General features: G+C 48.1%; 7 protein-coding genes across 7 annotated transcripts; 4 read left to right on the forward strand and 3 right to left on the reverse strand.

Moving 5' to 3' along the window:
* Positions 1-336: 336 nt before the first annotated feature.
* Positions 337-2,025, reverse strand: DEU56DRAFT_69287 (uncharacterized protein). Its single transcript, XM_041347168.1, has 4 exons — positions 1,699-2,025; positions 1,369-1,640; positions 849-1,305; positions 337-737 (listed from the first exon to the last, which is right to left on the reverse strand). Exons 1-4 carry the CDS (start codon positions 1,963-1,965, stop codon positions 567-569), a joined length of 1,167 nt encoding a protein of 388 aa, XP_041203387.1. The 5' UTR covers positions 1,966-2,025; the 3' UTR covers positions 337-566.
* A 2,017-nt stretch (positions 2,026-4,042) lies between these two features.
* On the forward strand, positions 4,043-4,861 carry DEU56DRAFT_974467 (N19M, NADH-ubiquinone oxidoreductase 9.5 kDa subunit). Its single transcript, XM_041359546.1, has 4 exons — positions 4,043-4,240; positions 4,292-4,436; positions 4,503-4,582; positions 4,637-4,861. Exons 1-3 carry the CDS (start codon positions 4,196-4,198, stop codon positions 4,547-4,549), a joined length of 237 nt encoding a protein of 78 aa, XP_041203388.1. The 5' UTR covers positions 4,043-4,195; the 3' UTR covers positions 4,550-4,582; positions 4,637-4,861.
* A 71-nt stretch (positions 4,862-4,932) lies between these two features.
* DEU56DRAFT_917672 (uncharacterized protein) lies at positions 4,933-7,235 on the reverse strand (the record flags this gene model as incomplete). Its single annotated transcript, XM_041358022.1, has 16 exons — positions 4,933-5,169; positions 5,555-5,711; positions 5,761-5,786; positions 5,843-5,883; positions 5,935-6,051; positions 6,105-6,203; positions 6,269-6,323; positions 6,378-6,454; positions 6,510-6,542; positions 6,606-6,636; positions 6,691-6,719; positions 6,780-6,876; positions 6,939-6,971; positions 7,028-7,047; positions 7,102-7,111; positions 7,170-7,235. The coding sequence occupies 16 exons, from the start codon at positions 7,233-7,235 to the stop codon at positions 4,933-4,935; spliced, it is 1,128 nt and encodes a 375-aa protein (XP_041203389.1).
* A 2,072-nt stretch (positions 7,236-9,307) lies between these two features.
* Positions 9,308-10,980, forward strand: DEU56DRAFT_760234 (uncharacterized protein; the record flags this gene model as incomplete). Its single annotated transcript, XM_041350409.1, has 2 exons — positions 9,308-9,624; positions 9,774-10,980. 2 exons carry the CDS (start codon positions 9,308-9,310, stop codon positions 10,978-10,980), a joined length of 1,524 nt encoding a protein of 507 aa, XP_041203390.1.
* Positions 10,981-11,469: 489 nt separating this feature from the next.
* DEU56DRAFT_983975 (uncharacterized protein) lies at positions 11,470-14,083 on the forward strand (the record flags this gene model as incomplete). Its single annotated transcript, XM_041359978.1, has 10 exons — positions 11,470-12,043; positions 12,111-12,141; positions 12,208-12,579; positions 12,625-12,651; positions 12,708-12,800; positions 12,852-12,942; positions 12,991-13,120; positions 13,172-13,373; positions 13,425-13,794; positions 13,845-14,083. Exons 1-10 carry the CDS (start codon positions 11,880-11,882, stop codon positions 14,081-14,083), a joined length of 1,719 nt encoding a protein of 572 aa, XP_041203391.1. The 5' UTR covers positions 11,470-11,879.
* An 84-nt stretch (positions 14,084-14,167) lies between these two features.
* Positions 14,168-16,048, reverse strand: DEU56DRAFT_745781 (pyridoxal phosphate-dependent transferase; the record flags this gene model as incomplete). Its single annotated transcript, XM_041349170.1, has 7 exons — positions 14,168-14,269; positions 14,324-14,843; positions 14,904-15,054; positions 15,107-15,204; positions 15,256-15,406; positions 15,465-15,818; positions 15,883-16,048. 7 exons carry the CDS (start codon positions 16,046-16,048, stop codon positions 14,168-14,170), a joined length of 1,542 nt encoding a protein of 513 aa, XP_041203392.1.
* A 2,301-nt stretch (positions 16,049-18,349) lies between these two features.
* DEU56DRAFT_917676 (uncharacterized protein) lies at positions 18,350-19,103 on the forward strand (the record flags this gene model as incomplete). The annotated part of the gene is made up of 3 exons (XM_041358023.1): positions 18,350-18,635; positions 18,692-18,834; positions 18,888-19,103. 3 exons carry the CDS (start codon positions 18,350-18,352, stop codon positions 19,101-19,103), a joined length of 645 nt encoding a protein of 214 aa, XP_041203393.1.
* Between the last annotated feature and the right edge of the window lie 549 nt (positions 19,104-19,652).

Raw genomic sequence — 19,652 nt, forward strand, 5'->3', positions numbered from 1 at the left:
GAGTGTGGTCTTGGGCTCAGAGCTGCTCAGGGGTCCGACACCAACGATGACCATATGTTGTGTCATCGCTATCTTCGAACATGTCCCAACAATATTTGCAGGTCATGATAGGCTTTCACAGGATGAGCAAACAAATATGATGGTATCGGTTACAATAGTTGGAACTTACCGGCGACCAACCCGTTACTACCACCCGAAGTTCCTCATCTGGCCCGAAGCCCCCCCAAAAAATGACGTTAGCAGGATTATGCTGTATGCTGTAGCAGCAGTGGACACTGTCTACATAGGTAGTGCATTCAATTTCTTGAGCTCGATTAATCACAGCGAGCTATTCACAGAAAATGCTCCCCTGCAAAATAACTCGCGAGACGCGCAACTTGAAGTGGGATTGAGCAGATCGTCGTAGCTACCCGGGCCGCCGTAAAAACAATCCGCTCAATCCAAGTAAATGACTGATGGTCGACAAGGTGTGTTCTTCATGGCGAGAACACTAGGTATTTGCGCCAGGTCAGACTGATATGATACAGTTTTGAGGTAGGACGCGAGCCACAAGTTGTGATCTCGTGTTATGACATTTCAACGTCCTCATCATCGCTGGCATCCTCCCAATCATCCCCGTCGCCCTCTTCGTCGTCTTGAACCGGGGAGGACTTGATACCCAGTGCATCCAGGGTTCCAAGAAGTTCTTGGACATGTTCTAATATAGGCGTGTCTGGATCTGATTGTGACTCGTGCAACTGTGTCGAAAATGTCAGCACAAATATTAACCAGCAATAAATGAAAGGAGGTTGCGCAAACATTTCAGCGGAGCTTGCAAGAGCAGATGCATAGCAATAGAGTAGACTTACCGTTTGACAAGTTTCTAAGCAGTCCCTCGAGTCTCTGGCTATATCCTCCCAGGTCAGGCCTTCACTTCCTTCTACTTCACCCCCCTCTTTACGGCGTTCAGCCACCAGCCACCACCCCCACCCCATGAGGTACCAGCCTTCTACTGAGGAATCATCGGACGCAAGCACATTTTCCAAAACATCGAGAGCATCATGGTAAGCACCGCACTCCAAGAGTAGCTTTGCGCGCGCAAGACGCACGGAAAGAGGAAGTGCTGCAACCAATGCTTGATTGCGTGCAGGAGGTGCATCTGGCGAGGACAGTGGGAAAGTGAGAAGTGCAGCTAGTGCCTCATCCGTTTTTTCTTGACTGAGGCGGACGCTGGCAAGACATTGCAGAGCCTCGAGATTATACGAATCAATATGTAGAGCATTTGCCAGAAGGGAATCACATGTTGATGATGCAGCAGGATCAAAGCTGTTATACAAAACACGTTAAATCTTTTACGACGGCTTTCCGATAATTCAATTGAGGACACACCATAGATCATACTCGGGGTCCATCCATATCTCGACCATTCCGAGGTAAGCCCTCACGATATTACTTTTTACTTCATCCTCTCCATCTTGTTCATCTTCTTGGATGGGTGAAGATGCCTTGCCCTTGAGTTGTGTCTGAAGGATGTCGATGGCTGCCTGGTAGTGTTTCAATGCAGTATTCGGATCGGCGGAGAGTTGAGCAAGATAAAGATGGGCTGAAGGTGGTGGAGGCGTAGGAGCCGTTGGATGTGGTGGAAGCAAGGTTAGGAACAACTAAGGGCAAGTAGACGATCAGGTGCATGACTCAAGTCAAGTGACAGTTTCTACTTGCCTCTCTCGCTTCGTCCACTTCCCCAGTTTCAAGGAGCACGACACCCATCATCTCCCTCGCTTGATTTTTTTCGTTCACTGACCCGTCTTCCCTTGCCAGAACACGTTCGATGAATTTTCGTGCCAGAGGAAAGTCACATTGCACGATGAGCACTTGAGCCTTGTCAAGGATAGCGGAAATGGCTGGAGTTGCTGAACTTGACGATGATTGTGAAGAGTTTGTCACATTGAGTGCAGATTTTTTGGCTTTCGTGCGTGTTCGACCCATTTTGAAAGTCGCGATCGAAGGAACTATCAATGAGTAACCTTCATAATGCAATGATCCTTTTGCGCATTTGGTAGGACCCCAGAAACCACACTTGCCATATGTGCTGGTCTTCCCCCAAATTCAACTACATAGTTCCCAATAGAAAAAGTACCTTCAAGTTGTCATACTCGACACCCAGCATGGCACAAAATCTTGGCCACACCGAGATTCCTGCTATTGAAAGAACTTGGAAAGTCAACCTCGATGTCGCCGGCCAGGCTCAGTGACTGAGACTGAGTCATGACTGTCCATCAGGAGAAGGAGAGACACTATACATGCATTCTCCCGCGAGAATGCTAATGCTCGGGCACCCAGTGTAATTTGGAGCAGCCTGGATGAGGATGAGCATCGCCTAGACGAACGGGCTCAGAAGGCTCCATTCAATATTATCATCGCATCCTGTGTTCATGATCTTTCAATCTGGCTGCCGGCTCACGCATGCGTTTAGCATCATGCACGATATAAGTTGCAGCCATCATCCCCGCCGCCGGGTGGGGGATCATATAGGCCGCCTGGTTTAACCCGAATGCTTGAAAATCAGCGTAAAGCTTGACCATAGCCTGGAGCAGAAGGAATGTATAGACTGCCTCGCGCTGAGTTGCGAAATATCAATAACAATGTGAGTTGCTACTGCGTCTGCAGCGCTTTGATTCCCTGAACGATTGGCGAGCAAAACAGTGTTGAATTTCCCAATTCAAACTACGACGATGAGCGTATCGTATCTGCCGTTTTGAATTATTTGTGTGGCAGCACTACTTGCTCTCAAGATACCGCCACTGAGTTGAAATACCAACATTATTACGCAGCGCCTTGCTCCTTGATCATCACGGGCTTCTGATAAGCCCAGCCACTTGCAGGTCCCTGCTGTTTTCCAGTTTTGTAACGGCCGCCTTGTTGACCCCTTGGATGTCAGCTTTGCACAGGAACTGTTCAGATGCATAATCAAATACGTGCAGTATGGTATCTCTCACTACACCATTTGCACAGGAATTAACGATTGCGTTCTGCACGGGGATTCTAGATGCAAGATGCCCTACCCACAGAACCGTCAGCCTGTCCATTGGCCTATATTCGCCCTGTACTAGGCCCTTTCTTGTAATCGTTATCTTCTCTCTGATCCGCTGCAACCGTGTTCCAGCTGTGTCAAAGGGTCTAGACCAATAGATTTCCTTGTTGGTGGGTGTTCTCGCGCTTGTCAGGACCTGAATGGCTTACTCCGTGGAAAAAGGATCATCGAATGTGGAGTTAGGAGGACTAACAAAAATCAATCCTCACGGGCATCGATCACAGAAAGATGATTCTCGACGCCAGCAAAGCGGCATGGGATAAAAACAATTCATCAGGGCGTCACAGACACTGCAAATCAACTCACCAGCATGTGTAATCGCGCAATCCAGGCTTTCCAAGACAATCAGCCAAGGAAAGCTGAGCAGAGCATTCTGAAAGGCAATGACCGTGTGTTCAAGACTGCCGATGCGTAGCATGAATATCGTCTGAATCGCTGCTGAGCAGAAGCCCAGCGAAGATACAGCTTATCATTTATATCGGCGACACCTGCGAAGGAGGAAATCACAGACCTCAAGGCAGCTGAAAAATGATACATGATATCGCTTCCCGCTATATCATCGGAGGGGACCAAAGCGCTCGACATCAGAAAGATTGCTTGACTGGATCGCTGTGGAAGACTTTCAAGCATTCACAATCATATTCCGCGGATATCCATCATCTACAAAGCCACGGAAATTGGTCCCTCAGAAGGATGAAGCATTCATAGTTGGCATTTTCACGCAGCATGTCCTCTCCGGTGCTGCACTTCTCGTTAAGGCCTAACGGGGTGCTTACAGGATTGTATTAACTCGCAAGTTAGCAAATCATGAGTCTACCCTGGCAGCATTGCGATACGTAGATTGTTTTAATAGACCTAATACACACACACGATCGGCAGGCTGTATCAGTGAATCATGTATGAATTGAAGGTCAAACTTGGATCGGGGACATCATAGCCGGAATACACGCCAACAGAAACGATGTGCCAGTTAAAACATATCTGGAGCCCACTGCAATGAATAATTGTTTATTCATATTTATTTCTAAAGCCTTTACACAATAAGCGCAAACAACGACCTCTTCCGAACCTCGAAGTGCAAGCAGAACCCCACTCGAAATCTGGTGCCTGCATTGTTCTAATCCCATGGCGTCCATTATATCTCCTTTCCGACGGGGCTACAGGCATCTGGTACGTACTATTCGACATGAAACGTTAATATCCTTCGCCAATACTCCATAGCAATACCTCGCACATGAACAACCAGTCATCTTTTACTCTTGCGTCCTCGGGCTCGCGGGACCAGTTCTTGCTCTGAGCGTGCCTCCAATCAGGAGGAACTGGTTCGGATATACTCCCGCACAGCCTATACCTACCACATATCCTGGTACGTCATTGCCTATCTAGTTTTTGGTTCGCATCGTGTTGTTCTAAATGCGACTCTTCCCTTCAGTGCCGAAACGACCGAGAAAACCTGTACAAGGCTATGAGGACGAGTAGAGTAATTGATGGTTGGGCTAGAATCATAGATAGGTAAGTTCCCTTCATTATTGCTATGCCTTTCATTGACAATCACAATCTACTCAGTTCTTGTTAGCCATTTCATTATATCACGATATATCGACTGCCATACGTATGTATTAGGCAAGCCATCGGAGTATCCTATCATCGCCTTGACCAAATACCATGAGTTTACTCGCGAGAATACACTAATGGTATGTCAGTCAGTGCGAGCCTATGTCCGCGATACCTTTGCACTGTCACCCGCACTACCAATTACGTCGAATGTCCATTTCCGTGCTTGAGAGGCGCAGTCCCAGATCTTGGGGTTTCCCCTAGACCACTGACGCGATGGCCCCAGGACCCTTTTTTGCGACTTCACCTCAGACGTTGGGAATGGCATTTCCACCACACCAGCTCTTAATCAGCTGGAGCGTATGGTCCGTCATCGGAGCATGCACCAGCACTGCAATCACACTGACAAGAACCCGATCAGGACAGGGAAATCCTCCACCCAAGACTTCCATATCCGCAGCCACGTCCTCACTTGGGACCTTTGATTTCCCTTCATTACATCTCACCCTCTCCACAAAATCCGAGCTTGCCGAAATAAACACCGGCTAAAGATGAACACGATGAGATGGCTAGATCAATTGCATCTGACATTAATTGAGCCCATGTCCGATAGTTTGAAGTCTATCGAACTATAACTAAAACAGCAAATGTTATGCTGCTCGAGGGTGGACAGGAGATGAATCGATGCCTTCCTCGCTCCTGTGACTAAGCAAGGAGTCGCGACAAGGAAAATACGACATCGTATGTCCATTCGCAAAAGAGTGCACCATGCACCGACATCGGAACGGCTGCATGGGATGTTGCCAAGGTGTCATTTTTGTCATGCTCGTAGGGGTGTAATCCGGATCTTTACAACCCAAAAGGTTCGTCTACCTATTTATTGTTGCTTTTAAACCTAGATTTAAACCATAAAGTCACAGAATTACTTACAATGCAAGTCGAACTGTGCAAAGTCCGAAATGGCGGAATACTGGCGGCACTGAATGTGGTCAGGGAAAATTCGTCTGAACGGGCATGGTTTTCGTTGTATCTCCATAGCGCTCGGTGCATTCTTGTGACCAGGGCAGCATGGGCTGTGATTTGTATGCTTCCCAGGCGATCAGCGTGGTAAATCGCTAACGGAATTTAACACTAACCTGGACGCTAAATCAGAGTATGATGCCTATACGCCGATCAAATCAGTAATACCCAAGTGAACTCATAAAATCAGGTACTGACGGGGAGTATAGCAATCGCAACGATGAGCACCAGAGAAGACACTACGGGTGCATTATTCTATGTGCATGAGAGCATTCAACGATAAAACTTACCAACCCCGCACAAAAAGTAGAATACATTATGCTGTACAAGAACCTTGAGCACGTTGGCACGTCCGTGTTCGCGCCGGCAATTACCGATGGCGCGATACAATGTCAAGCACAATATTTCTGCGATAACGGTTTAGATGGACAATCGGACAATATGTCGCATGACCTCTCACCCAACTCCGCGATCACCATGAGGACATATACAAAAAGCACAGCAGTAGTTTCACCCGTCTTGGAACAACCCGATATCCCAATGGCGATCGAGCTAGTAACTGAAGGGACGTGAACATTCACTATGTGACTTCGCGGAATACCGGAAGCTCCGAGGGGCACTTACCGGTTGTCGAGGAGTTGTATTTCACGAGAATGGCAACTATGGGCGTCAGGAGAAACTAACGCGGTCAATTGATGCGAGAACCGGAGACAGTAATGCCACAAGGTCTTACAATGACACTGATGATGAACACCCACAATACCCGTTTTGAACGGTCCCAAATGGCATATGTGCGCACAAAAAATATGCCTTGATATACATGATCAGTTATCGTCTGCGGTGGATGATGGAGAAAAGGGCATACTTTCTGCTGAGAGAATTATCACAGTGCCAAGATCTGGAAAACGTGGAGTGAGATTGACGGGCCCCGGGCGTTGCCCGTTTAAATCGGTCAACTTACATGAATTCAGGGAGTAGTATGTTTGACACATCTATGCAGGAACGTCAAAAGGTCATATCCGATGAGCGTCTACACGGCAACTCACGTCGAGCGATGGATAGTTTTCCAGTGTTCCTAGATTTTATTAATAAACGGGGTATGTCAAAAAGAGAGATCAGCGTCAATCGGACTCACGGATTAAGACTACTGCCAGATAAATAAAAGGCACGTATCGACACACGAGATAGAGATATTTGACTATCCTCCAGCTCGACCTTGCAATGAATGGCAGCTGATGAAGCAAGAACGACAGTGATATTACTATGAGATTAGTACAAGTAGGAGCACGCATACCTCTTCATCCAAAGTAGTGACGTAGTCATAAACCTCAATTGACCCAAAAGTTTAGTTTCAGAAGGAGTAGGTTTTTCCGCATTACCTACCCACAGCGCCACTAAAGCCACTGGAACACGTTTGGGGGTCACTATGCAGCCATGCAACCGCACGATAGACTTACCGTAAGCGTACTGCAGTATCTCATGAACATCAGAACTGCCAGTTCATTTTACTAGATCGCCAACTCACCTTCATTTTAATGAGGACCTCAGGGCTTGCATCTCTACTCAGATGCAATGCGGATGTATGATGCATGCTGAGGGAAAGAGAGGGTAAAGAGCGCAAACTCCCAATATAAGATGAGTCCGTAAGTCCGTATTAGATCTGGGGCTTCTCCGATTCTCGGCTTCGAAAGTGGTTTTTTCCATAGAGAGCAATTTACAAGGTGGATATAAGGAAAAGGCGCTTGATCATGAATGGCTCAAAGATATCCATCGCGAAGACAACGGTTCTTCAGGTTTGCCTTATTGAGCGATACCTCGGACCGTCATGGGTTTATGGCCTCGAGTCCTTCACTAGACTGGGTCTGATCAGCTCGAGCTCATATCTATATCGAACAGCCAAGCGGGTGTGATTATCATCATAACAGCATTAACTGAGAATCTGACGTCTTTTCGTTCCTTCGCACTCGAATTTCCCATGACTGCGCGGATATGAAGTGCCTGCAAGTAAATGTGGGCCTTGAACGGAGGTCAGATATTCAAATAGCGAAGCTTCTGAGTCCCTCAACCTTCCTTTTGCAACGATGCTCTGCGAGATATGTTACCGTTGACCGCTGTCGCCACAGCTTTGCCGTATCAACTGTCACCGGTCCATAGCCAGACGGACTCGGTGAACCGCGATTCCAACGGCCAAATACACGATAGCGCAGTTCGATATGTGCGATCTAGCCCTTGGACCGCCGAGGTAAAGAAACCTATCTGACATGGAGTCATATATAGGACTCGGATCAATGCACATTGTATTCACCACGAGCACTAGGAGGCACCAGGCATGCCAACAGGACATCCGTAATTTTACTCACCTGAACTTCGCAGGACTAGTTGAGATCCGCGACAGTATCTCATATGCCATTCACATCCAAGTTGGTGGTGACACTTGCCTAGGATACCAAAGCTAATTCGTGCTTCCGGCGCCACGGAAGCAAAAGTTGATGGACATTAATGATCGTCCACGACGGCTGAGCAACAAATCAATAAAGATCGCGAAACGCCGAGGTGAACTGGCTCACCTGGTACAGACAATTGGCAAGTACTTTTTCCTTTGAACGATGGAGTCGGATGAACAAGTATACGGAGCTAAAGGTTGCGCTACTGAGAATTTGTTATGGAAAATAGGTCTGCCTAATGATTAGGAGACGGGAAGTGTGAGTTCCACGCAGCCACAATGCTCCACAGTTGATAGTCCACGCCGTCACTAAGCGAAGTTAGCGAATAGAAGTAATAAGCCGCCAATCACGAGTGTATTGGTGAACGTTGGACACATGGTATTAACTACAAAGCCTCGCGCACAACCTCGTTCAGCGGTGAACTTTGAAGAATGCCCAAACGTGGTTACAGAAGATGATGATGATCAATGATGGAAGCCTCGAGTTTCGGCACATCGACAAGGTTCTCAGCGGTCTTGTAGCGGACGATGATAGCGTGTGGATGCTTCTCGCCGTATGGATTAGTTAAAATAAGTATGTTTTTGAATAAAAATAAATCCGGGGTGACGTTGAAATTTTTTGTTGTAATTTGATTTAATTCTTTTTGTCAATGATTAAAATATTTTCCGGATTTATGCGCAGATATACGCGCACTAACTACTATAGTGGAGTAAAAAAGTTTCATGGGCGCTTGAACGTGAGGAAAACGAGGTAGACGTTGACGCAACTGCTTTCTCGACGACCCCCAAACGTCACACCGCTACCATGTCGTTCCCATCAAAATCCGCCGGATCACGCCATTCATACCCCCGTGGAAGTCCTTTTTTTTTGGTTGCGGAACCGTGATAAAAAACTGCAGGATAACATGCTTCACAATTAGTTGGAAGTACCCAAACCGAACAAGTATATAGCAGACCAGCTAAGGTATTCCGAATATGTTCAAGTACCCCTCGTACGTGGTCCCACCCCTTGTGGTCATAACCTTGTGACGTTCCGTTATATACCGCCGGTTACAGTTGGTCTATAGTGGTCACGCTGCTACTACTCCCCAGTACTCCACTTTTATTCCTACCGCGTGTGTCCCTTCCGGTTTCACTTAAAAGGCCTGTCATCTAACTTGTCCCCCCTTCCCCACACCTCCTTTTAGCTCATCGTCGAACACCGCGGCAAGACCATAGTCATGCCCTCTGTCATCAACTTTGATGCTTTTCGCCTCCGCTGGCGGTCAAAGTCTTTTGCCAAACCACTTTCGCCACCTAACGAGGATGACAGTGACCGTTCTTCTTCTCCCGAGCGCGTCGAGCGTCGTATTAGTTTCCACTTCACGACTCCCAACAATGCCGATGAACGACCCCGGAATCTTCAAAAGACACTGCCGGAACTCCCAACAGGGGGCACCAGCAAACAATCTCATGTTGAACTCATGAATGAAAAATCCAGCACTCATTTTCTAGAGCAACCAGTGGAGGCAACTGAGAAGCGCGTCGGTCTCCTAAGGTGAGTTTCGGGCATCCCTTTCCATGGCACTTGTGCGGGTCTTGCATGCCGTCGCATGTTCTTGGAACTCTAATTTCTCTTTTTCGTTGTTCGCTTTCATCTCGGATTATGTTCCGAGGGTTTCATTTTGCTAACGTTCATTTCTACAGGTCAACTACCAATATCCATAAATTATCGCCCCCTACTACCAAACCACCACCTGACACGAAACCCTCGTTGATTCGTCGCGTAACATCAAAGTTACACATCACCGTCCCCGCATCTTCACAACCCAAGCCATCACCCCCGCATATAGCACATGTCCCCACAGATGTGAAACACTTTTCACGACCTCCTCGATCACCCCGCGTCATACTTCCCCGTTCTCCCACGCTTCCCAACTCTTTTGCATCGCGTGAGAATCGTGAGGCTGCGCTGCGTGAGCGTGGTTTGCTTCCCCCCAAGAAGGATCTCAGCGAACAGGAGCGTGAGGCCGACAAGCATCTAGCTACACTCCCTGTCCCCGACAAAGATCAGAGTGGCTCCAGTGCGGCATCGAAAATTAAGGAAGAATGGTTGTCCATAAATCGTTCCTGTGAAGCGCGTGCCTCGGACTCTGGCAGTGGTACTGCATTCTACCCAAGACAGCTGCCCAGCTTTGGTGCGCTGGCATCAGGGGTATCCCCGCTGTCACATTCGGCATCTCCATCACTACCCCAGAGCCCAACATGTGATTCCGATTCCACTCGCGCGGACCTTAATCCCGAGATGTCTTTCATAGCAAGATCCTCAATTTCCAGTAGCGTCCCACCCCTGTCCCCATCTTCGCATCTGGAAGTACTCGAGGAAGAACCTGCAGAGCATGTGCCTCCAACACCACCGCCACCGCCACCGCACTATGTTCATCCGCCAATAGTCGTCTCCACCCCAGTGGAGGACTATTTCCCCCCGGGTCACACTGCCCTTCCTGAGAGTCCAGTCTCTTGTTCCTTTTCTAGCTATCTTGCACCTCCAGGATCATCCTCACAGCCGCACACATCCCCACCGGTCTTACCGGACAAGGAGAACTCATATTCTCCATTCCCGGCACCCCCATCCCGGCGGCGTACGACAGAATCAAATGTTCGCAGACGCTCATCAGTTGGAACATCTCTGTCCAAATTTGGCACTAACTCACTCACCAATTTGCGTCGCTCGATTGGGAGTGTCAGATATTCAGGGTCTAGTGCGGATCTATCGAGTACTTCCAGTCACCTTTCCTCTCCACGAGTATCTGTGAGGCCGACGATGCATAACCGTGGAAGCATACTGCTCGAGACCAAGGGTATCCAAGACGCAGAGAGTCGCCGACTGAGTGAGCTAGCATTCTTGGATTGATCGCGCGGATCTTCGGATTCAAGGGTTGATTACGATGGCATCTCTTCTCCCAAATTCGTGGATACTGTTGAACAATTTGGCTGCTTCCCGCGCATCTCGCAATTTCAAAGTGGGTGCATGAATAAAAAAAAAACGCCCTCCATTCCTTTTACGAGTCACACATTGATTTTCACTCTTCACACTTCCTTTCGGACACTCACACGCCATCGCCGTCCACTCTCATTCAAGGCTATTAAAGGCCTAGCGCCTAATCATAACGCTCGTTGCATAACCTTTTTGCATGTACTTTTAACACGCTTATCGATCGATTCACTCTTGCGATACCCCTCCACTGTTCCTTTTTTCGCTGGCCCGTTAATTCCTTGGGTTTGTAGTAAGTACCTACCCATGTGATACCACCTACTTAAATCCCCTCCTTTGATACTATTCGTAGTATACTAGTAATCGATACCACCCTTGAACCAACATTGACTCCATGAGTCCAACCAATCTGACTACCATGACCATGAGATGAACCCACCGCATTACATGTAAATCAAAAAAAACTATTATCCAATGGTTAGTTAGAGTCCGTTAGACAGATCTCAGTCTGAATGAAAGCACGCGATGTTTCGACACATAACTTATACACCAGTACGCCACTCAACTTCTAGGCGTCGATCGGACCTACCAACACGTAACAAATGATCCAGTCCAGATGGTCCGGCCTCGTGTTGATCGGTTGCCCCCGCCTCAAAGTCTGCGCAATTAAAAGTTTAACTTGTCAAGCCAGCATTAGCTTCCACCATCACCTTCCCAAAAGTCCTTTCATCTTTTCCAGCGTTTTCACCGTCTGATCTACATCAAAGCGACGCCACGATTTAAACTGCTCGACGCTTCTTCCCTGGTTTTTTCAAAACATGTCCGAACCGACCGCAGCACAGCTCAAAGACGAGGGCAACGAGCTATTCAAGAAGCAAGATTATGTTGGGGCGATCGTCAAATATACCGAGGCCATCGCTTTGGATGATAAGAATGCAGTTTTGTATGCAAACCGCGCTGCTTGCAATCATGCCCTGAACAGGTGACTTTGCCAAGAGTTTTATTTTATTTTGAGCGTGATCAATGACTGACCTTCGATCTTTAAATAGATATTTAGACGCCGTGGATGATGCGCACATGGTAAGTACTACTACGGTCACAGTATGCCACATACGTGGGTTTATGGAATGTAAATGCGTATGTTAGGCTACAGAATTGGATCCGGGCTATGCAAAAGGGTGGTCACGGCTGGCAGCATCTCGAGACGTGAGTCCCTTCATTCTCCCGATCAGCCCGATCTCACCCTGGACGCATATACTAGGCGCTTGCGGATTGGCCAAAAAGCGCCCATGCTTGGCAGAAGGCCCTAGACGCACTACAAAAACTAAGCTGAGCCCCGCAGAGCGACAACAACAAGACCAATACACTGCTGGTCTGAGAGCAGTGAATGCACGTTTGAATGCGCCACCTATCGTGCCCCTCTCGGTGAATGAAAAAGCTGGCAAGTTTCCTTGGCAGGTGGCGACGGACATGCTTCCTGCGCTCCGGAGAGCGAAAAATGAAAGGATATCTAGCAGTGTGAGCTTGAGTCGTAGTCTTGTACTCTCTTACTGAGTATTGCAGGCTTGGGTCGTCGCACTTGCATATGAGGTGATCTTCGCGGTTTCCAAATAAACAGCGGTACGCTAACCATTGAAAAACTCTAGGAATTCAACAACGGAGTAGAAATGATGAAGGGAATGAAAAAAGTTCCTCACCCTTCAACGCCAGATGGTTTTATGTATCACGGAAACCTAGATGTGAGTTCACAGTTATTTTATGCGCATGTACATTATTTTTACGCGGTGTAGGGGTTGGTGAGTTTGAGCAATGGTTTGATGCGTGACGATCGCGTCTTTCATATCAATTGCAATAACTGGATCAGCATGTACAATGAACAAGGTGATCTTACTGGCGTTACTTATTGAATTTACGCTGACCAAGAGGCAGTCATGTTCGAAATTACGGCTCGTAAGGCCTGGGATCATGAAGGACTCGAGACCGTCAAGGAACTGGCGCAGAAACGGTTGAAGGAGAACGGCTGGGATGATGTACGCCCCGCAATGTCTGTGACTGTTCGGTACGTATGGACGAGTTCCGTCTTTTGAGACTTGCTGATCATTCACTGCAGTGCATGGATAATGAGAGCTGCATTCGAGGGCGGTTTAAGACAAGAACCTCAAGCTGGTGTTGAGTATTACAGACGAGCTCTCGACTTGGTCGAATGGGGAAGAACTATCTGGAAGGACGTTCCCAAGGCCAGCAGGGGAGCGATTTTCGAACGCTCGTTCTTGATAGGTATCCGCAGCTTGTACCTCAAGATGCTCATGAGCGTGGGTCGCGAGCCGCTCTATTTCTTGGACGCTGAGTAAACAGCATGACAGGCTTACACCACCGACCCTGGCTTGAACTCCAAGTTTCCCCTTGAACAGCTCAAGGAAGAAGCCGAGGACCTTCTCAAAGAGACCGAAATAGCTAAACAGATACGCGATGGTGAACCAGTTGACCCAGGCTTTATATCGTCATTTCTCGTCTACCCTGAAGGACTTGGTCATGCGTTTGTCCTCTTTCCTCCTCACATTTGCGGTCCTCTGTTTATTAACACCTTGCTTTGCAGGATTCTCGGATTTTATCACGTGCAATCAGCTCGGTACTCCAGTAATCCTGTGGAAAGAATGTACAGCTTTGTGAGTGGGGCAGGGGAGTACACGACTGCGTCCGGCAAATACCCCGAGGATGACGAGTTACGTGCATGTAAGTGCTCCAATGCAGACTTGCACCCACTTGTCATAACCATTTTCCAGGGTACCTTAATTGCACCTTAGATTGCCTGCGAAATGCCGGTATGCCTGTCAACAACTTCCTCATGGTTGCTTTCGCTTTACGGGAGACCGTACCCAAGATGAAGAAGATATGGGCAATCTCTGAACTGGCCCTAGGTGGCATAGACCAGAAAATACAAGCCAATCTGGACAAGGCTGATGAACTTACGAAGCGTGTCGCTGACAAGACGTTGGCACTGGAAGACCCTGTGCCTTTGTGATCGCGCGCACGAATCTCATATATACATGTACTTGTAATGAACTTGTCTACACATAGTCATATTTTGAATGTAACACGACGCCTACTAATCCTGAAAGAATTCTAGTAAGCCCTTGCCAAGGCGTATCATGCCCTTTTCGATGATCTCCTCAGTGCCACCGAATGTTGCACGTAGAAACCTGGTGCGCTGCCGCAGGGTTTAACAAAGTATTGATCAGTCCATGATTTTGGTAACACTCACATCGCTCAATGGCACATGCCCATCGCTTTCCACCCATAGGGGATTTTCTGGAATAGCAAAAGTGGAGGATGGTATGAATACGACGCCTTGAGTATTCATCAACCTTTCGAAAAGCTCCTTCAGGAGGTATTCCGTATTCGTCCGTGCAACAACAGGCGAGCCACCAAAACATTGTTCTCGAACAAACCTCGGATGTTTCTCAAAGAAAACTTCTATCCACACAAACATCCCCGCTTCAGGACAGTTGACGCTGGCATAACCGGTAGATTCTACTTCGCGCCTGAAAACGTCGAGGAGGAAATCACGGCGGCTCTGATAGTCCAAGCATAAGCTCCTCAGCCACCGGCAGAAGCCCTCGACTTTCCAGCCATGTTCGCTAAGCATCTCGGTGACGAACATCTGCCCGAAGGCGTGCGGTGGCTGCGTCGACGAATCGATGTAATCTGCTAATTTTAGGTGAAAAAGCTTGTTGCTTGTGATCCAACCTAATCGCATGCCTGGGGCAAGAACTTTGCTGAATCTGTGAAACAGTGGATAACGAAGATCAAAAAATGATCTAGGCTTTATGGGGTTTACTGACGTGTCGATACGAAGCACACGGCCGTCGACGTCCATTGACAAGAATGTAGGTATTAGGGTGCTTCTGAAATCTTTAATAAATTCATCAGGGCTTGCTGGTGGACAGTGCGTTTGATTCGGAGGGATATCATATTGCAGGAAATAGTAAGGATCTGCGAGAAGGGTTGTCAGACGACGTGGGATGACACCGCCGAGTCGACTTACCGTCTTCTATGATAATTAAGTCCCATGTCTGTGCGATGGCATAGATCTTCTTGCGGCGATCCACGCTCAGTGTTGATCCAGTGGGATTCTGGCCGACACTGATGATACTACTGTGTGATGCGGTTTCAGACTGGAGTTTGGAATCTTACGGGATGATATAGAGAACATGAGGTCGTCGTCCCCACTTCACCTCGTCCCATTTAACGAGGACTTTCTCGAGCTCCTCAGGAATGATACCACCAGAATCCATCTTAACACCAACCCACTTGACGCCATATGCGAGAGGAGAGTTTGTCATACCTACATCATGATAAAAATTAGTTCAGAGCAAATATCGAATAAGTCTACTTCCACTGACTAGGAAAGGAAAACTCATCAGTCAAGAAGTGATCTCCATTCTCCCCGAAGAGGCGAAAAACCTTCGTGATACCATCAGAGTTCCCCAATGTCAACGTCACGTGATGATTCGGCGGAGCAAATATCAAGTTCGTGAAGTCGGTGATAACATCTATGCACTGTTTAAGTCCAGCAGCCCGGGAATACGGGAAGGCGTCGCGAATGGATAGTGCGCATTCCTGATCTTTGTAGGAACGTATGATCTGCGCGAGCCCGGAGTTGTTCCGCCATGAGATGACTGGATCAGGTGCGTCTTGCACAGATGGTACTTCGTACGTAATTTGTCTGAAAGGATACAACGAATGATGAGGATCACCTGCAATTGCAAGTCATTCGTTTGGCTACATTTCATCACTATGTATGACAGTGAGAGAGATTACCGTTTGCCATGCTGATGAGATCAGTAACCGGGCATTCGCTGATCACCCGGAGGATGTCTTTCAGCGGGTTCGCAACTCGATTCCTGGCCTCACCCGACAGGTGGTGTGAAAGGTCTATGACCCGGCCGTTACCAGTACCATTGCTATCGGTTTGTGGTCCGTCCATCGAACGGATTGGAGATAAGGGAAAGAGAAGGACAATCTTTTCGGAGCCGCTGACAATGCGCCATTCATCCAGGGACTGAGAACGCCGAGAAGCAACGATGCTTTTGGCATTAATCGGTTGGTTGGTCCACGTCTTCCTTGCTGCATTCGTATATCCTCGCTACAACATCGCTTGAAGAGATGCCAGCTCTGGTTGTTCGAAGGCCAGATACGGGTGCCATCCTGGTTGTTACCATCAACTCCAGACTACCGCGGCCCCGAGTACAATGAGACGATTCTGCTGTCGAGGGATGAAATTCTGATGCCGTTATGCTACGTTTACGACACGTACTGGTAGACCCAAAAACGTCGGTCCGGTAGCGATTATTGCGAGGTCGGTCTCGACGGCATATGTTGTTTCAGATGAAAAGCCTTCAAAGCGGAGATAAGAGCAACAGTCGCAAATTGACTCGCGATTTGCAACCTCCTGCAATCTACTGGTCTTCCAAGGACAATTTCTTGTTGGATAAGAGGGTGCGATTTCGGGCTATCCCCTGATCTTCCCTGGCATTTGACCAAGGAAGTTCAAACAGAAAACTCCCGTCAGCGCATTTCAAGTGAAGCGGCTGCTATGCATGTCACGCTTCTGGCAAAGACATACTCCGGAGAGGGATGCGATTCGCCGTCCCCGAGCTCCAGGTGTTGCTTCCCACGTGACAACTCGTTAAGACGTGTCCGTGTGCGTCTACGCGGTCACTTGACACTCAGTTACTCAGTATGGCAGTACTAGAGCGACACGCAGTCATGAAAGACTCGCACCAAGTTGCAGCGGAAGTCTCAATCAGGTGGACAGCTGACCATCTTTGAGTGAAGCGCTGGTTTCCAAGGTTCTGATAATACTATGGTGCCAGCTGCCGATCACAATATTTCAGTGATAGTAGAGGGTACTTACTTGCACGTGTTCTTCTGCACTTGTTCCGCGGCGTAGACTTTGACAGTTCATCCTAGGTCAGGTATATATATACCGCGAACCTAGTTCTGGATTCAGGGACTACGGAGCCTAGGCTACGATGCCCAGAACTCCTTTTGTAGTAACAAGTATTTCTGATCTAGTGTCTTGCCAGTATACGTCGACATCCTCGGAAGTTAAAACGGCAACGACAGACGACCACAAGAGATCGTCCAATACTCATGTTCGCGAACAAACAGAGAGTCGCATGCCGCATGGACTAACCCTTCCGAGTCGCCGCTGCGGATCCAAGCAGACTAGCATGAACAGGGGCGCAGCTGGTTAAGGTTGAGCTAAACCGTTGTGGTGGGGGTTTTAGCAAAGGTGATCAATCGCAAGCTTGGAATTAGGAAGATTCTATGACACGTTTTTGCAAAGTGTTATAAATGAATCATGATGGACATCAATATTTGAAATACGGATAGTGTCTTGGGCGTTGTGGAACCCCTTACAGAGTTAGTTCCACCGTTTTAAAGTTTTAGTTGCGTAGATAAGATAAGACACATCATGGCATCACTCGAGTCTAAACAAACGTTTGTTGGTCAGAGAAAACAACGAGCGTGGACAAGATGGGTGACATACCATTTCTGTTCGACTCCCTTGCGCAGCCGCCCTGAAAATAAGCTTCGTGAACAAAGGAGATCAGAACCAAGTTCCTCACACAAGTGACAGATATGACAACACGTATGTGAGCCAAGTCTTGGATGTTGAACAGTTTCCGGATCTATTTCCAAGAATGTGACGAGTATGGCAAGACTTTGCGCCATGATGGAGCCCCAATTCTGCAGCTTGGCTCCGGAACAATGGTTGAAGCTATCATTAGGTCCAACAAATGTGCGTTTCGTTTGGGAGAACAGAATTTCTGTGAGAAAAATTGAACCGAACATTCGCAAGGTACATGCAGCTGAGCCTTGGAGGTGATCGTTGTCGGTCAGACGAATTGAGTTCTGACATGTGGATGTCTTATTCTGAGTCTGCCGATGAGTCTCATGATCCAACTTGAGCTTTATGCCCCGCATTATCTACGTACCCCGCAATATTCACCCCATTGCCGTGATCATTATGGCCGCATGTCGGAGAAGAGTGTCGACTGGGAGAGGGTCGTATGGGCTTAGTGAAAAGGAGAAATGATCGATCGATGTGGGGGGCAGACCTAATTGTAATGGGATGACGTGCACGTGGGATGACACATACTCGGGTATTGCCATCGCCAATTATAAAGGTCGTATGACTGATATGAAAATCTAAACCTTGCCCTCCTTTCTTCTACTCACTCTGTCTCTATCTCCTATATCATATACCACAAAAGTCACTATGAATCAAGATAATAACGAAAAGGACGACTCTGTAAAGCATTCTCAGCCAATTCCGATGACTACCCACCACTGGAGACATCGTTCCATGTCACTCTCGTCGGACGCGTCCACTTTACCTGGCTCTCCCCCTCAAATACAAACCCCCTTGAGCCTAAACTCTCCCCGTGTTCCAGTTGCTTCCCCATCTAGTTCTCCCATCCTTTCGTTCTTATCTCAGTCACCAACCTCAAAATCCCCAACTTCTGTTCCTTACCGCGGCTTTGGTGCTCAACCTTCGTTTGATGGTCGGTTCACTCATCGCTTACCCTCTTGCTCTTACTGACACATACTTATCGTCCAGATGACACCCCCGAGGAACTTCCAGCAACTGTTCATGCTCGCCGGTCTGGGCGGTTTGCGCCCGCTCCACCTGCCCCTGAAGCCCAGCAGGACCGCGGTGCTGCGTTGCTACGGCGCCTATCCCTCGGAAGCGCGCTCGCGAAGGTATTTCCTTTTAAACATCGTATGATGTCCCATTAATTTTCTTCGGTCTACAGCCTCCCGGTGTGGATCATACTACCTCTCGAAGTCCCACGAGCCCCACTGCTCCACCTAACTCCGCAGTCTCCCCTACCCTGACTTCTTTACCCGTATTCCCTGTTCGCAAGACAAGGCGCTCAGCTACGGTGAGCATTGACTCTGGACGCCAACGTCGCGCGCCTTCTCCCATGGGCGAGAGGATCCTCAAGGGTCATTTCGACGGCTTCAACTAACAGGCAATATGCCTACCTACCAACGTCTTACTTCGCACCGTATACCCCTCGGACCCTCGCCCGAACGGTCTTCTCAAACTGTACCATCAATAATGTCTTTGATTGGAGGCACCAGAAGTTCTCGGTTATGTGACACAGCAGCTGCCGCTTCAGCAACCCTAATGCGCTCTTATATCTATCGATTGGCTCAGATCACTCGGTTCATACTCTCACTTCCAAGTTGTATCATCACCACTGTCACTTGCCACATTTGCATTGAGGCATCCCATTCGGTGAGCGCAGTTCGAGGTAGCAGCGAGGTCAATCAGCTGATTCACTCGGGTAGATCACCATATACACCAACACTTTGGACTGTCTTCTCTTGTTCTCGTATCTCTCTGTTCTTTAGTGCACAACTTGTGATTTTGTATCGCTTCTATATTTGCTTAGTGACACTTCGTTTTCGATTGTACATGTACTACCACAACGTTTCACAACGAATAAAATCTTGAGGCCCATGCTGGGCTTAGTTATTTTGTTTGAGTCGAGTTTGAGCTGCCGATTGGTATT

The sequence above is a fragment of the Suillus clintonianus genome, assembly GCF_016758775.1.
Source record: "Suillus clintonianus strain FC179 chromosome Unknown DEU56scaffold_113, whole genome shotgun sequence".
NCBI classification, from domain to species: Eukaryota; Fungi; Basidiomycota; class Agaricomycetes; order Boletales; family Suillaceae; genus Suillus; species Suillus clintonianus.